General features: G+C 42.5%; 1 protein-coding gene across 1 annotated transcript in view; it reads left to right on the top strand.

Moving 5' to 3' along the window:
* smyd3 (SET and MYND domain containing 3) overlaps positions 1–14,178 on the top strand; it is a 92,963-nt gene extending 78,785 nt beyond the window's left edge. Inside the window, exons 9-12 of the mRNA XM_069660966.1 lie at positions 1,281–1,368; positions 3,048–3,222; positions 13,282–13,390; positions 13,464–14,178. Coding sequence (XP_069517067.1) covers positions 1,281–1,368; positions 3,048–3,222; positions 13,282–13,390; positions 13,464–13,580 — 489 coding nt within the window. The 3' untranslated portion in view covers positions 13,581–14,178. The remainder of the gene's footprint in view (positions 1–1,280; positions 1,369–3,047; positions 3,223–13,281; positions 13,391–13,463) is intronic.
* The last annotated feature ends 3,729 nt before the right edge of the window (positions 14,179–17,907 follow it).

The following is a 17,907-nucleotide window of genomic DNA, read 5'->3' as shown; positions in this document are numbered from 1 at the left end:
CTTAAATGTGAGGATTTGCTGCTTTTTTCATCCTTTATGATAGTAAATAAAGAGTCTTTGGATTTATGACTGTTAGACAAAAGCCACTTGAAGGTGCTGTTAGAAACCATGATTATGTTTTTCCACATTGTTTTTTACATTCCAGTGGCAACAGTATTAATTAAATCAGCGTAAATAATAAAAAGAAAATCAAATCCTTTCACTTTTAAGGCCACTCTGAAGTTACACACACAAACACTCATGTACGTCTGTCTGTACAAAGTTCTTCCCTAATCTAAACATAACTCTAATATTTATTTACTATTCTAACTCGTGTAAACTTCCACCGTGTAAAAGGACCAGACGTTTGGACACACGTGCATGCACTCCCTCTGTCTCTCCCTGTCTCTCTCACACACACTTCTTCCGTTCCGTGCTGCTGTTGGCTCAGACAGTGCATCTGTGCGTAACGTGTCACAGCGTTCCCTTTCCTGTCCTCTCCTCCTCCTCTTTCCTCCTCTTCACTCCGTCTTATCTCCTGTTGTCCTCCTCTTCCTCTCCGTCACTCTGTCACGCTCCACCTCTTCACACCTCCCTCTCTCTCTCTCGTCTCCGTCTCTGACCACCGAGTGAAAAATGAGAAATATTATCTTGTCTTTCAGCTGCACTTTTCTTTTCCATCCATCTTAATCCCCCCCCCCCTTACTGTAAGCCTCTCCCTCTCTTGTCTCCTGTTTTCTCGCAGCCTTCACTTCTGCCTCTAGCTTTGTTCTTCGTATGCTTCATGTGACACTTTGGTCTCACTCAAACACATCACAGCAGCACTCGAGCGTGTGTGTGTGTATGTCTGTTTGCGATAAGGTAAGAGAGAGCACTCACTTGTTTCTTCGGGACAACGGCTTCATTTTATTCAGCCCACCTTTGTTCTGAACACACACACACACACACACACGCACACGCACACATACTCTTTCTGTCGTTTCCTCTCTGTCACTTTAATCTTCAGTTGATGATGGCAGGCTGCTGGGTTGTGACCCAAAGTTGTCATGGAGACAGATGACTGTTGACATCAAACCCAGGAGATGATATATTTGTTGTTTCTCTGTGTCTGAGTATGAGCCTGTGTTTTTGTTATGTCAGTCAGCTGGGAGGAGACTTTAAACACTCTATTATTCATAGTAGAGTTAAAATAGACTTACTCTTTTCTGTTTTGATGCATATATATGGCCCTGTGTGTGTGTGTAGTATGTATGGATGCAATGTGGATGTTGAGGTTCAGGTCTGTCTCCTCTCTTCTCCAGGACGGACTCATGCTGTCAGGAGAAGAACCAACATGGCGCCTGCTGAAGGAGTCTCTCCCCAAACTAGAAGGACTGAAAGGAGCATCGAGTATCCTTTTCCTCTAAAGCCCAGTTCAGGTCAATGATTCACAACGCGACAAAACAGTTTTGGAATGTTGCAGAGAAAATTGCAGCGGTGTGAACTGATTAGCTGCAGAGCATCTGAAGCCGTTGCATGGAGTTGCAGAAGATTTGACTTGTCAATGCTCCAAATGCAGTTTTAAAACTGAATAATGTAGCTCTTTCACTTCAGCCAATCAGGAAACGGCATAAGTTGGCGTAGGCACCCTGTCTCTGCCGCTGCAGTAGCCAAAGACGGCTCCAGATTGTCTCTTTCCAAACTCTCTGTCTTCAACTTTATTAATCAAAGTTACAGCTAACATTGCGAGCATGTCATTGTCATCCATTTTTTTTTCTAACGATAACAGAAATCCAGCTAGTTAATTCTGTAACCTGCCTAATACTAATGTTATAGTATTAACGCAGAAGTAGTGGGGTATGTCAGTGTGTCGTTGCTATGGAGACGGTCAGCTGCGTTGCATTGATGTGAACAGCCCAGTTTTAGAACGTCTACGATCAGATGTCGGGGGATTCTTTTGGCAGCTGCATCCAGTCTCGTTGCGAATCATTGATCTGAACTGGCCGTAAGAGCCGCTGAACACTGAGCTTTATCCATCAGGTGCTGTATTGTGCAGTGATTGTTGAATAAGTCAGGGTCTCTCCACTGCCGACATTTCATAAAGACTGTTGAGACTGTAAGAAATGTTTCACATCTCAGATACTCAGGTCTTGATGGCCGACATACTTTTATCCTTGTAGAAAGTTTAACTGCCTGATTGAACGCAGCAACCTAAACACACCGATGCATGAGTCACCAGCATCAGGGAGGTGGTTTTAGTGAAGTGGTACTGTATGTATAAATCAAGTTACAGCCAAAGTAGAACCAGTGAATCAATACATTAGGATGCAAACACACAAATCATAAGTGGTTCAGTGTGAAAGGTCTGTTGGACAGACACTGCAGACCCCTTTAAGGAAATCGCTCTCCACAGTGTTTCACACATGCACTGCACTCCTGAACATTTCCTGACATCACCGGGTGGGCTGCATGTGTGAACGCAAATGGCCGAATTTTTGCCCCCGTCTTACCCCTTACAGAGCGCAAGGGGAGAGTGTCCAGTAAGGTTATCGATAGATGCCAATCTTTTTGATGGATAAAAAAAGAAACATGATAGAATCAGTCAGCATACATACTTGCCCCGCCGTCCCTCCTGCCCCCTCCTCGTCCGACAGGGAAAATCTACCGCTGTGAGGAACATGTGTGAAAGGGCAGACAGTCCTGAAAGTTTCAGGAAAGCACTAGGAGTGCATGTGTGAAAGTGTCTAGAAGTGTCTCCACTCAGAGGCTCAGACATCAGATGGCAGTTGAGACATAAGACCTGATTTATTAAGTAAAAAAGACTCAAATTAAATGAGGTGCAGTGAAAATGTGTGCTGTACGCTCATGTAAATAAATCTGAAAGTTGACAAAATGAAGGGAAAGTGACAGACATTAAATATATGTACTCAAAACATAATCCTCAAAGTTTAATGCTTTAAAGTCTTTCTACAAAACTTTATCAACAAATTCATACAAAGTTTTCGACATGAGGACTTGACTTGACATGTGGAGATGTGTATCTGCACATTTGTTTTGTCATCCAGTCTTTTCCTTAAGTGAACCTCCAGATTGGGAAGCAGTCCTCGAGAGCTGCAGTCATGTCTTATCGACAGCTGGAGGTGACGTGCCTGATGAAAATCTGTATAAGCTCAGGATGACAGACATGGCTTTAGACGCCTCTATTCAGCTGGGACTCTGGGAGGAGGCTCTGAGATACGGGGAGAGAACACTTCCAGCATACAGGTGCGTGTGTTTAAGACAACATTAAAAGTTTAGATTTAAACACTTCCTGTGGATCCCCCTCAGACATAGCGACTCTCTCCTCCCTGCTTCTGGTTTGGACAGCGATGTGAGGGAAAGGACACTAACTCCTCCTGAGTGCATCGAAAGTGCAGCTTCCTTACTTAAAGCAGACTTGCTTAACTTTCTTTGCCAATGTGGATTTTCACTTCAAAGTTATTACTTCAGAGATTTTGGCTGCTACTCAATGCTGAAGCCTTTATCATCGTCAACACGCTTATAAACAGTATATTTTGTTATTTTGGACGAGAATCCATCGTTTTTTAAAGCTCTGTGAGCGAGCTGGAGAGTCTCACACAGATTACCTGCAGAGACACAGCAGGGCATAGCGAGGGTAGGATGCAATGGGAAACTTGGTATATCAAAGTGATCAGGAGAGATAACTTTTTTCTGAGAGTGAGCTCGGAGGAAGCCTCTCTCTGCACTGGATTTCACTTTTTGACCTGAGACAAGGAGATTTCTTCCCTTATGCCTGTGGAGCGGAAATACAGCTCGTGTTTGTTTAAAAAGTTACATGACAGAGAGGAAAAGTCTGAAAGAAATATCTGGGTTCATCTTTCTATTCAGCAGTGTTTGAGAGCTCAGTGCATTGCAACTGTAGAACTTACAGGGAACTGTGCAAAACACAAGCACGCAAGGAAAACTCATCAAATATAAGCAAAAAAGCAAATTAACAACTTTGGCAACACAGCTGTGGCTTAAAAATGCACTGAATATACAGGAGACTCCAGCAGCTATAACTCTGCAGGTCTTAAAAGACATAATGGAAACAGTGAGTGACACTACAAAGTGTTGAAGTTCAGTCAGGGATGTTAGAGAAGGTGGTTGACAGGCAGGGTGAACATTAAAATAAAGATGGCTGCAACCTCCAGCACAAACCTCCTCAGCTTCCCCTCAGTGGAATGTACAACCTCTGATGTAAGCAGAGGGTCAGTTTAACAAACATCATGATGTAGCATTTCTCTGACATGATTTAATTTAACTCTTGGCACACATGCATACTGATGAGCACAGCAAAATTAATACAATTAAATTAACATTCAAGATAGTCCTTCACTGCCGAGCTATTTGACCTCTGCTCCAACAACTTAATAGCCCCCAGCCCCTCCCTGCTAAGAGGACACAATGATGAAGGTTGTAGATTGGTATTTAAAAGACTTTATCTTTAATTATGTTTTTTTTTAATGTCTTCAAACCTTTAAAGGCAGTGTGATATCTAAGCTTGCAAGATATCACATGAAACAAGATATGTTTTTGCCTTAAATTAGTTGGAGTTAGGACATCCAGTAACTAGTTATACAGAAAAAAAGCACTGGTTTAGCTCAGTTGGTAGAGCGGGAACCCCATATGCAGAGGCTACAGTCAGGCACGTGCATAGATAGGACCCAAGGGTATACAGACGGAAATGTAAAGAAGTATTCACGAAAAATAATCCTTATTAGTTGGGAAGTACTACACATTCCCCACCCTACCCCCTCCCAAATGATTTTTTGCTTGAGCCCCTGCCTCCTAAAATGTGTGTGCACGGCCCAGGCTACAGTCCCTGACACAGCCAACCCAGATTCAACCCCCACCCTCGGCCATTTGCTGCATGTCATCCCCCACTCTCTTGTCTCAATATTTCTTGTCTCTGTTCAGCTGTCCTATCAATAAAAGCCCCAAAAATATGTAAAAAATATATATAAATGAAAATCAAAGAGTAAAGTATGTTTTATTTAGTAAAGAAGTACAATAAAAAAGATGACAGGAAAATGTGTAGGAACTGTCACAGTTTGTTGTTCCCAAAAAGGTGAGGATGCAGATGCAGACTTAAATGATTTAATAAAACAAAAATCCAACTGAAGATCCAACAAAAACAGGCGAAAACACAAGGAACCGGGTAATCCAAAATCCAAAATGATACAGAGGCAAACACAGGAAGACATACCTAGGGTTTTCACAGACAAAGACAATGAACCAGCACAGAGACAAGGGAGCACAGAGATTAAATAAACTTAGGAGGTGAGGCTAATCAGACACAGGTGAGGCAATCAAGGGGCAGGTGAAAACAATCAAGGCAGGGCACATAATCAAACAAGCGGGAAACACAAAGGCAGGAAGTGGACCAACACGAGAGACAAGGTGACAAAGTAAAACAGGACATGATTGAACCAAAGAGACACAAGTGAAATACTTAACTAAACAAGACTAAATACTGACAAGAACACAGAATAAACTAAATGCAAAACTAAACGATGAGAACTCATGACAATAGACAAAGTGACAAGGTAAAACAAGAAATAATAACTGAACACCGAAATACAAGACAAAACCAAAACCAGCACTAAACTAGAAACTCATGACAGGAACAGGAGTAGAAACCACAAGAGCACAAACAGTATAATTAGTAGATAGAAATAAACTCTGCTAATAAAGGGGTCAATTATTTTGACTTCTAAATAGTTTAAAAGTTTCAGTTTTATGCACATATCAGCGCACAGTAAATGACATCAACATTTTAAATCAGGACGAGGATCTCCAGCCCTCACACATACTTACCTTTGTTTCTGCAGAGTCTCTCAAACTCAACTTTTTCCTGTTCACTTTTGTGTGTGTGTATGTGTGCGTGTAAGACTAATCGATCTTGTGTGAAGGGCAGAGCTCTAGAGACTTGCCCATACTCTCTCTTTTTCTCTCTCACACACACACACAGAGAACATCATATCCACAGGAGAGAACCAGTAATGCAGCCTATCAATAAATAAGCAGACACAGAGCAGCAGAAAGAGAGGGATGGGGATGGAGAGATGGGTGTCAGCTGAAAATAATAAGTGTGTCTCAAGGAAGCAGAGGAGGAACCGTGTGAGGGATGATTGCGGGGGTTGAGGGGAGAGAGAGCGGAGAGAGGGGTGAGGCCAGGATGGCAGGGGAACAATGGGAGAAGGCCAGAGGAGTGCTGCAGAGAGTGGCAGCGGTGTAAAGTAGAGAAACAGAATTAAACGAGGTATAAAATAAAGAAAATGGACAAAAAAGAAGAAGAAGGTGCAAAGAGGGGAGACGAGGATGAAAGTAGAGGAATGAAAGAGAGAGTGGGAGGAGGATCTTCCATATTCATCTCCTATCTTCCTCTGGGCTCTTCAGATGGCAGAGCAGAAAGATAGCTGCAGGAGCTCTCATTCTCTTTCTCCTCTCCTTCCCCTCATTCTCCATTCCTTTCTTCTTCCTCCCTCTCTCTCTCTCTCTCTCTCTCTCTGCTCGTCTTCTTTCGATTTATCTCTTCCGTTTGGGATGCAAAGCGGGGGTTTCTCCCAGCGCCCGTGTGCGAATAATGCACCTCGGCTGCAGGCTGCGCACGGCAGCTTTATTGAACGTCTCCATGCCGCACATGTTTTACTGCCACAGACACACATTCATGAATATGTGAACGCACGCACATCCATGTATCCCTGAAAACATCCTCACAGAGGTGTCTGCCTTTCAACAAGTGTTCTCTAACCGTGAAAAAAAACAGCTATTTTCATGTATCTCTCTGGATGCTTTTTGTCTTTGTGCTGCTTTTTACCCTTATTTCTGTCTGTAACAAAACAAACAAAGATGGGGTTTTTTTATATTTAGCTTTAAAACTTTTTCACAGCTTAATTAATTTACTCTGAATAAACGAGCAAGGACTTCTGTCTTTAGATGCACCCTTTTGCACAAACATTCAGCAGTTTTTAGAGACAAATCAGCAGTGGCCTCGTCGAGTGCTCCCACGTGTCAGACTTCATTGATTTGTTTGTGGCAGCAAATGAAACGCAAAATGTTTTAAAACAAACACCATCTCTGCTGAAGAAGAAAGTGTTTGGGCAGATCAGTGAGCGAACTAGGAGCAGAAGAGTCGAGGAAAAGAAGGCACTGCTTTGACAACCACAAACTGACAAACAGTGTTTGTAGTGTGAAATCCGGAGTCTGGTTGCAGTTGTGTTGTCGTACTCGAGATCGCTCACTGTTAGAGAGCTGCCTCAAGACCACTTTTTGGGGGCCATCTATTTAGCAGGTGCCCCACATACAGAGGCTATAGTCGTCGACGCAGCGGCCACAGGTTTGACTGCCGTCCTCGGCCCTTTGCTGCCTGTTATTCCTCTCTCTCTTCCCCCCATATTTCCCATCTCTCTTCAGCTGTCCTATCAATAATGGCAAAATGGCCAAAATAATAATCTAAAAAAAGACCACTTTTTGGCAGTCTCAGTCTTGTCTTGGCGTCGACTTTACTTGGTCTTGTCTCATAGAAACAAGTATCAGGATATCAACAAATTACAGAGGAATTTAAATTGGTTTTCTTCGGGTGTTTTTTGGGGAATATTGATGTTTCAGACCAATTTAAGGCCTGCCTATGTTTTCATGTTCCATATTTTATTCACAGACTGGCAACACTTCTATCTTGGTTGTGACTACATAGAAAGATACGTTAAGCTACATCCAGTAGCTTAAAAGACACATGGCATGGCAAATCTGTCACATATAACTACACCTGCTGCCCCCCCATGTTAAACCCAAGAGAAGAAAATGAAGACACATAAATTAAGAGACATATGCAATTAAAAATACAAATATACACTGCAACATTGAGCAGTGGCTGTAATGAGGTAGAGCAAATTATAACATGATAAGCAGAGTAGTGCAAACACTACAGTGCAAACAGTTCGGTGCAAATGTGCATAAGGATTTAATAACCATATAATTGAATGTTAAAGTGTCAAAATGCTCTCAGTCCAGGAGTAAGTCCCTCGCCAGGTTGTTTGTGGTCTATTAACCCCTTGGCTTCACCAAGAGAAGTGATACAGTAGAGACGCGGGGTTCGACTCTTATTACGAACTCGAGTTTGTATGAGTCACTCACTAAAGAGATTGAGGTTTTCAATTCACTTGAGTCAGTTACACAGACTTTAAACCCCATTGGCCCAAGCGCTAATAAAGCATGCGCACGAGAGACTTGCATCGCCCGATCGTGTGACTTCCGGTTTAGCACTCCGCTAACATTAATGGTGATTACATTTAATCAGAGCTTTTCTAGACCTTCTGATAGTGGACCTAATTGGTCAATTTATGATTATAAAGCGAATCCTTTTTCTGCCCTGCCATCTTGGGAGAGCGGGTACTAAGTGAATGAGTGAGTAGCTCGAGTCAGACCTTCAGCTCAGGGAATGGAGCGAGCTCCGGACTGTGGAAGCGAGTACTGAGTTGTTTTTCTCACAGGGTGGGGCTTATACAGTGGTCTCGCCTCAGATTCACAGTTTGCAGTGGCTAGTAGCGGGTAGGAGGGGTGAGTCAGGGAAGGAGTTAGTGGAGATGAGGACTTGTGACTCCTGAGTCAGTAAAAAGAGTCATTCGTTTCAAACGATTGACTCATGACTTGCACATACTATTATACAGTCTCAAGGCCAGGGACAGCAGTCCGTCTAGGTTTCACCCTGATTTGGTCTTATCTTGTTCCCAATCCCTCTAAGTCTTGATAAGCTCTGCTCTGGGCTCAGGTGGTCTGGACTACAACATTAAGTTGCAGAACTCAAATCTGCATTTTCCTTGTGAAAAACTCTGCAGATTTACGACTCAATCACTCGAATAAACCAGTGTGAGCAGGAAGGGAGGAAGCCTCGCAAACAACCTCAAGAGTCAAGAGCAGGAGCTGCTCATATGTTAACATGCTATGAATGTTAGGAGCTCCTGTTGTAGATTTCTGTGGTCTGGTCGCCTATTTTTACCTCTCTCCTAATGTAAACAATGTAATCTGGATTTCAGCAGGAGTTCATTTGATAGAATTTCTCTGGACAGAAGTGTCATCTAAATATTTAAACTGTGATTTGAAGCTAATCTAAATGTTCTCTGTCTGCGTAACAGATGCATGGCTGTGCTTAATTTGCCAAACAGTGTAAATACAGAGCTTAAATCACTGTTGCATTGGACAGAAACACAATACAATTAAGCAGAATACTCCCAGCTTATCTTCGTTCCTCTACTTAGTACGATAATCCACGTCTCCCGCTCACTAACAGCCGGCTGTGGATCTTTTTCCCAAACAAGAGCCTCATTAGTTCCAGTGCGTTTGCCTGGAAATGCTTCACTTTTCCACAACTATTAATTTCTCCATCCTGCACCGTCTCTTACTCGTAGCCGGGAGCGATGGCTTTCTAACTAGCTGCACACGCACTGACCGTATTCCTCTTCAATTTACTCTCGCTGGGACAAACACCAGGGCTGCGTTCATGAGACAGCAGGCTAATGGAATGATTTTAATTGCTGTGTGCTTCTATATGCAAAGAGGAAATATAATTGGAGTTTGGTGTTGATGAGTGTGTTTGCATGTCGTGGCAGCTTGAATCACTGGCTCGGTAATTAAATCAATATTGTAACTTGTTATTCATGGAGGACTAATGTTGTTGGTTTAGTCTTTGAACTTCCTGTTTAATGATTCAGGATTGCAGACCACCTCTGTAATTGGGAGGCTAGCCAGTTCAGCTACGCTTGAAGGCATGAACAAATGGGCTATTAGCTTTGTGAGGAAAACTGCCGGAGAATTATCAGAGAGGATCAAGAGTTTGGAATAAGTCGGGCTGTGGTCACTACAAGTTAATGAACTTTGATTTCCTTTTGAACCAAAGAGTTAATTTAAGCGTAGAAAGTTCAACGCTCTGTAAATATCAGATTCAGTGCAGTTTCTGCTCTCGTGATTAAATGAGGGCATATCACATCCCTTTGTTTAGAGGTAGAATACACGTCAAAGGTTATGCAGGGTGAACTGGGTTCGAATGAACCTTGTGTGTGTGTTCATGCGTCTGTGTTTACTCACAGCTCTTTGTGTTAGTGTGAGTGTGAGAGAGCGACAAAGAGACAATGAGCCAGCAATGCCTCAGTGTGCTTTGTTTGCGAGCATTTAAATGGCGTCTTACTGCAGTTATATAAAATAAAAAACATTAAAATGTGTATGAAAACACACAGATAGGGAACAGCAAATTGAGGGAAGACTTCAGAGCGCCGCAGAGGAAGAGAGGAGGAGAGGAATCAATGGAGTGCAGCAGAGGAGAGAAGAAACTTTAATCCCTGCAGCTAGCAGAGCAAACAGCACAAACACAAACAGGAAGGAGCGAGTGAAGGAGAGGTGAAATAGGAAAAAAGAAGGAGAGATTTAGAGGAGAGGGATGGAGGAGAAAAGAGGATAAATGGCATGTCAGGTAAATGAGTGTTTAGAGAACTTACTGCTGCTTAGGCTGCTTCTAAAAGTCTCTGATGTTTACTCATCTTTACAGAACAAGAGAGACCCAGCTCTTTGTGTTTGTGGGCTGTTTTTAGAGGCATGAATGTTTTTACATTTATATGAGATGTGCTGTGTGTGCACAAAGGTCATTAAGCTTCAGTGTGTATCACTAAGGATTCATGTGTCTTCTTTTGCATGCGTGTGTGCACACAAATGGATACAAACTCAGTTATCGAATCATTATTTGTGTTTCAGATGAAGACGTGGCAAAATGAATTAAAGACAAATAGATCTGATTTGTTCCACTGTTAGCGTGTGTGTGTGTCCCCCTGTGTGTTCTAGGAAGACAGTGGGATTTTATTGTCAAAATTATTGATCAGGTTGATCAGAACTCTGTCTATGTCACCTTGGATATTAGGAATGTTACAATTTGATTTGTCCAAAGCGACGTGCAGTACACAACGCACAGGGTTTATAGAAAGTAAGAAATATAGTATATATTTATTTTATCATACTCAACATCCTCAATGTCGTCATCATCAATAGCATCTTTATCATTAAGGTCAGAGGTGTTCATAAAGAGCTGTTTCTTTAGCTTCTTCTTAAAGGTGAAAGGGCCTCTGCTGATCGAATGGAGTTTGGTAGCTCGTTCCACCACCGGGGGACGACTGAGGAGAAGAGTCTAGTTAGCGACTTAGGGCCCTGTTGTTATGGGAGTACCAGGTGCCTTTCATTTGCAGAGCGTAGTGTAGACCTGGATGAGGGCGTTCAGGTAGGCAGGTGTTTTGTAAGTGAGCAACAGGGTTTGAATTTTAAGCGAGCAGCGACTGGGAGCCAGTGGAGGGATATGAACAGTGGAGTGACATGTGCCGTTTTGGGTTGATTGAAGACCAGTCACACTGGCGAATGTGATAATATATGATGTGATAATTGAATGTGCATGCAGGAAGGCCTGCCAGTAGGGAGTTGCAGTAGTCAATGCGTAATATTACGAGGGCCTGTACCAGCAGTTGTGTTGCATGCTCTGAAAGGTAGGGTCTGATCTTCTTGATGTTGTACAGGGCAAATCGACATGACCGAGCAATCGAGGCCACGTGAACCTTAAAGGTTAGCTGGTTGTCATCATGACGCCCAGGTTCCGGGCTGACTTTGTGTGAATGAGTTCCGTTTGTCCAAGCTGGATATTGATCTGTGGTTGCATGGAGGGACTGGCTGGGATGACAAGGAGCTCAGTCTTGGATAGGTTGAGCTGTAGGTGGCGTTCTTTCATCCATTTAGATATATATCGGCAAGGCATGACGAGATACGTCTGGTGGTAATGACAGTAAGAGCTGGGTATCGTCTGCATAGCAATGGTATGAGAAACCATGGGAGCAGATTATTGCACAAAGTGAGATGGTTTATATTGAAAAGAGAAGGGGGCCGAGCACTGAGCCCTGAGGCACCCCTCTGGATAAGCCGTGCGGTTTGGACACTTTTCCTGTCCAAGATACTCTAAAAGATCTCCCTGAGAGGTAGGACATGAACCAGTGGAGGGCAGATCCTGAGATAGCTCAGAAATAATCACAACTTGAGATGTCGGGCAACACTCCATTTTTTCTGGTTTTTTTAAATTATTCTGAGGCGACAGTGTGCTCAAAAAAACCCAGTATTTTCATGTATAAATATCAACTGCACATATACACTTTGTATGTGCTTGTCTGAGCACGTGTGTGCAAGTAGTACAGCACATGCAAATGGTACCAGCATATATAGATGTGTGACTGTCTCTCTACGTGTTCGTCTTGTGCAGTTATCATGGGAATAGCTGTGCAGCGTTGGTTGAGCGCGTCTGCTTGTCTGTTAAAGCAGTGAAACTGGAATAGAAATGACTTGAATCAAAGGGCTGGAACCATGAAGGAAGTGGGAACTCGAACACAAACATGCAAAACACACACATGTAGCCAAACACACATGTTCATGCAGGTACATTCAGAATACAAAAATAGCGACATGAATAATGCAAGTTTGCACAATACTAAGAATAAGTGTAAAAAAAATTATATAATAAATTAAATTTCTTGTCGATTTTAGGACATTTTATTCACTTACCCACTCCCACTTATGAATGCATCCCCCCTTCCACCACACCTGCAGACACACAGTGAAAGCAAGGAAAATTGTATTAGTCTTGTCCATGAAATCATCCGTCTTGTTGCCTCTGAGACCAAACTGAGAAGTAATAGCAAAGGGTCGAGTGCTTCTTTTTCAGTTTGAACTTCATCATGTTGTGCATTATTTGCTTTTCATGGCTGACTAGTCACATTTAAATATATCACCTTGTCCCACACAGGTGTAGGCTGCACGGAATAAAAATCAGAGCTGTAAAGCCAACTTCAGTCCAGAGTCTTTCCTCTTCATTTTCATGTCGTGTGGAGTTCAAGGACAGAGCCTGTGGTGGTTCCCATGTTACTCAAATGAGAGCAGAGGAGTGCACTCCAATAATCACGGCATCACACCGTTAAGCTTCCCCAGGAAATCTTATGCCGAGGTTCAGGAAGGAGCTTGAGGACTTATGTTGAACCTCAGATTCAGGTGGAATAATGTGGAGGAGAGAAGAGATGTTTCGCCATTTTTAGCCGTGAGTTATGACGGATCTTCAACAAGGAGCTGGAAAAAAAGAGAAGAGAAGTGGTGTAAACTAAATGTAGTGACGGACAGACTATGCACCAAACTAAGCAAGTTATGAAGTCAATCTTAAACAAGCAAAAGTTTATGATTTCACTCATGTCTCCCTTCTTCTTCCTCTCTAAGACATTACTTCCCTGATCCCCACCCGGTGCACGGAGTCCAGCTGATGAGAGTGGGGAAGCTGCAGCATCACCTGGAACGTCTTGAGGATGCGTTGGACACGTTCAAACAGGTGTGAGGGCTGAAATACTGACACACACAACTCACTACCATAAAGACACTCATGTTTATTTTTGTTTCCCCAGGCCTATCACATCATAAAGATCACACACGGGGACGATCACACCATGACCTCAGACCTGCTGATGAAGATGGAGGAATGTCGCGCTGAGATGGACCAACAGTCACACAGCAGTCACTGAGACACACGTTTGATTACTTCATCAATTTACATCAGTACTGTCTGTTTTTTTTTAATACACAGTCTGTAAAGCATTGTCTCCCTTTCTCTGTCTGCTCTGTTGACATACAAATTAAGAGCTCCATCGTGTGTGTGTTTGTATCTCTGTGTGTGTGTGTAAGACAAAGAGGGAGAGAGGCCTCTATCTCCTGTGTGTAATCTGCACATACCATCTAGATGAGTAGTGTGTGTGTGTGTGTGTCTGTTTTCTTAGTAAAGTCAGGTTATCAAAACATCCAGTTTGCCTCCACACATATCCATCACACACACTTCCAATGTTAATCCATGTTTTTGTGTGTTTCTCTGTCAGTGTGTGACTTCCAAGTTAAGCCCGGAGTGTGTGTGATGGGACGTGTTTTTCTCTCTCTCTCTCTCTCTCTCTCTCTCTCATACACACGCACACACACACATGCTTGCCATGTTAATCCCAAAATTCTACCATTTGCAAACTGATGACAGCATTTCCTCTGAGGGATTTTTTTTTTTTTTCTCTCTCTCTCTCTCTCTCTCTCTCTCTCTCTCTCTGTGTGTGTGAAAGGATTAGAGTGATAACATGTTTCCTTTAAGGTCATGAATAAAAGGTTTTGCTTTTGTGACACTTCTTGCTCCCTCAGTACTGGAATACCCGACATGTCAGGTACCCCAAATCCTTCATCCATCCTGGATAAGTTAGATAATTATTCTCTCTTTATACAACAGTAAAATTGTCATATCAAACAGCATTTTTTGACAATTGTTGAGCAAAATCTGGTTATTTTTATTATTTTCCCTTATATTTGTAAAGAAAAGAGAGCAGGCTTTGGTGAACTGTATTTTAAGGAGATTTAATGTGACGATTGAAGCGGTCACGACAGCAGTGAATGGTCTGTGTTAGAGTCTGTCCTGCTGTACATTACTCCTGTTCCTACCTCCATTACTCCCCTCATTGGCTCTGAGTCTCTTTCTCTCCTCCTTTCTCATTTCTTTCTCTCAACAGCCATCCAATTAGATTTACTATTGCTTAGCTATAACCCCCTGTCTCACTCACTGTCTCTCTCCCCCTTTTCTGTCTCTCCCACCTCCTAAAGGCTTTCAAATTAATTTCACTTTTTGTCGGCGCCTCTCTCTCTCTCCTTCGCTGCGTTTCTCTGCAGGCAGCCTGATTCACTCACAAAAAGGACACTGAGTGGTTTTTAAAGCATCTTCACTCACTCCCCCTCCTGCCATTTACTCCCACATTTTCAATTTTCACTCTCATTTCGGGGAGACACTCCCCTCTCTCTGTGCGTCTCCCCCCTCCAGCACCTCACCTTTACGCTGGCTTTGCTCTCTCGCAGACATCATCTCTTCCTCTCCCTCTCTCTCCCTCTCTCTGTCTCTCTCTCCTTCTCCCTCTCTCTCTCTCCCAAACTGACTGTCAGGTCTCATTAAAAACAGGATTTAAAGTGATTACACCCAGATCTACGACTTCTAATCATGTTCAGGGTGATATCAGTGAGGTATTTTTAATCTGCATGTCAAATTGTGAATATACCACTTCATAAAATTACAAATGAAGCCTTTGATTGGGGTCAAAATCACCTGTTTTTCCTCCCTCTCTTCTGTCACCTGCTTGTTACTCAGACACAGAGACTCTGCTGTTCAAGGTGTAATAACAGCCACAGGCGGTAGATTTTATCACATGTATCATTCCTCGTTTATCTCCCTGAGTTTCAGGGTTCTGTGATAAGGAGTTGATGGATATTACCATATATTCATTCATGAGTAATCTCACCTCAGAGTGAGAGAGAGACACAGAGCTATATCTGTAAGCTAACCTCCCATCTGATCTTGTCATACTACGCCTACATCTTTCTTTCTACATTGATGGGGCTTCTTCAGATTTAAAGCACAAAGGACTGTTGAGCTGAATATTAATGCTTCTATCGCAGCTACGTGCACACGTTTATACTTTACTAGCTGCTGTTCAACTTTAAATAGCTTTTTTTTCTCCTTTAGGGATCTATAGCCACTTTTGACGTGTCATATTGGTCTGTCATTCCATCAAGCACTTCTCTTTAGGCCGTATAGATTTCCATACATTGGTACATCATCCAGCCTTACATGCAGGTTAAAGTTTACATTTTTACTGAGAAATATATCTACATTTATAAACCAGTACTCAGGTTAATAACTTAATATTTGCAAAACTTTTGGCCTCACCTGTTCTTTGGTTTTAGTGCTGATAACAAATGTTAGTTTGAATTAAACACATAAGAGAAAATAAAGAGAGAAGAGTTTGTAGAGAGAGGTGTGTTAGAGAGAAGACGGGGAAGGCAGAGCCGGAGGTGCCCGGTCTGGGGCCAGCACTCACCCCCGCTCTACCTCCCCCTACTCCCTCATTTTCATGAGGGAAGAGAGGAAAGCAAGGAAGATTGGGGGTTAAGTTTAGGGTAGGAGGTAACCCCAATCTCGGATCCCATCGGCTATAGTCTGACGACGATATAGCCTCTGGGGACAACCGTGAACATGCCGGGCGTGTAGCCGGCGGTTAGCGATAAATGACTTCCAGTCAAGCAGTCATGACTTACAGACTTGCATTACAGAAAAAGGTTTTCTTGTGATTAACTTCAATTAACGGTTCTTGCCTTTGCTGAAATTTCAACATCATGATGCAGATTTGTAAAAAGTACAAATGAAGCTTTGTCAGGTCTGTCCTCAGGAGGAGAAGAAAACTACTTTTAAAATGCTCGTTTGTTGAATGGAGGTCGGATCGATCATTTCTGATGCATTCGAGGAAGTCGGGAAATCTCAGCGCTGAACGGCTTTCGTGACACAGCGTCAGGGAATTTATCTCAAGTTGAATTTTAGATCTAGAACAGATTTTTAGCTGTTAGCATGCAGATGTCTGTTTATAGAGATTAATAAGAAGCTAAATCCTGGTCAGATAGCTGCTGATAGGAGCCGGGATGTCATTACAGCAGATTACGTTCCGCCTGCTTTTGCTCTCCGCACAGACTGTTTTTCCTGCATACGCTGCAGCCTGCTGATACATGATTGGTCAGTATTACTCGGACTACAAGCGTAGTTCAAACAGAAACCAGAACCTCCCCTTGTGCCCTCATTCCAATACTCATAATAAACATATCACATGACCCTTAGTGGTCACCACAACCTAAGCAGCGTTGCCAACTACAACAGACCCAGGCTCCGTTCATGCAAGCTCAAGGTATTGACAAGGTCAATAATATTAGTAATGTAATGCACAACTACAATGGTGAGATGAAGAGTTTTATCCTACCTTTTTTTTTTTAACTATTCAAAGGTCATGATTATAAATATAATGTAGTTAGATGAGGAACAAAAACTAAATGTAATTCTGCCATGAACTATAATCACATGAGCTGTAGTTAAAGTTGCACATGAGAAGACACCAGCAGCACAAGTTAAAGGGGAACCTGATTACAAATGGCTGTTTTTGAAAGGTTAAGAGTTCAGAACAATTATCAAGTTAGCTACAAATCTCATGAAACAACTAAGAAAACTAGCACAGAAATTAGAGTAAATTATTAAAGATAGTTAAAGGTATAGTTTGAATTCAAAGAAGTGCTCTATACTTATGAATTTAGAGTGTATTTGCTACAGTAGATTGAGGTCAGCAGCCCCTGTTTGGAAGAGCCAGCACTTTTAATGTGTTACTTTTAATGCTCAAGGACCTCTTCTGTTTGGCTCACTGCAGTCTGCAAGCAGTTAGCTGAACTCAGCCGCCCAAAAAAGGATAACCTTTCCTAATACATTTGTAATTTATATACTCTATGTGTGATGCATGTGATGCAAATTAACCTTAGCAACTAAGCTTCAATCATTGGTTAAAACTGATGGAGGCAACGGTTTAGACTTCCGCTCCCTCGTCGTTGGTGGAGGAACAAGTCCATGTCCACAGCTACCCAATCAGCGGGGTCAACACCCTGTAATAAAGATCCTCCCTGCTCTCACCTACTCTGCCTCCCACTCTTAGGGTGCTGCAGGGATGCGGCCTTATCTGTAACTTTCTGGGAGATACAGGAACTCCTTATATGGAGTTTGTTTTTCACCTCGCAACCTTGAACTTATCTTGGTGAATCTCATTCAGCAGTTTCTCACACTCTAAACGGAGGCCTAAGAACATTTATGAATATTTGTGCTCTTTAGTATGATCCATCTGAGTAACCTGGCTTAAACCCCATCTCATTGTTCAACAGGTCACTTCATTCTGTAGGCTTTGTGGGCATAATTACAGATGTGTTAACACAGTGCTCAAGGGGGTACATTTTTAAAATTTTTCCGACCTA

The sequence above is a fragment of the Semicossyphus pulcher genome, unplaced genomic scaffold, assembly GCF_022749685.1.
Source record: "Semicossyphus pulcher isolate SPU_LCO1_2020_fin unplaced genomic scaffold, fSemPul1.0.p SCAF_1, whole genome shotgun sequence".
NCBI lineage: Eukaryota > Metazoa > Chordata > Actinopteri > Labriformes > Labridae > Semicossyphus > Semicossyphus pulcher.
The sequence above is the reverse complement of the archived record's forward strand: the minus strand, read 5'-3'. Positions and strand labels throughout refer to the sequence as shown.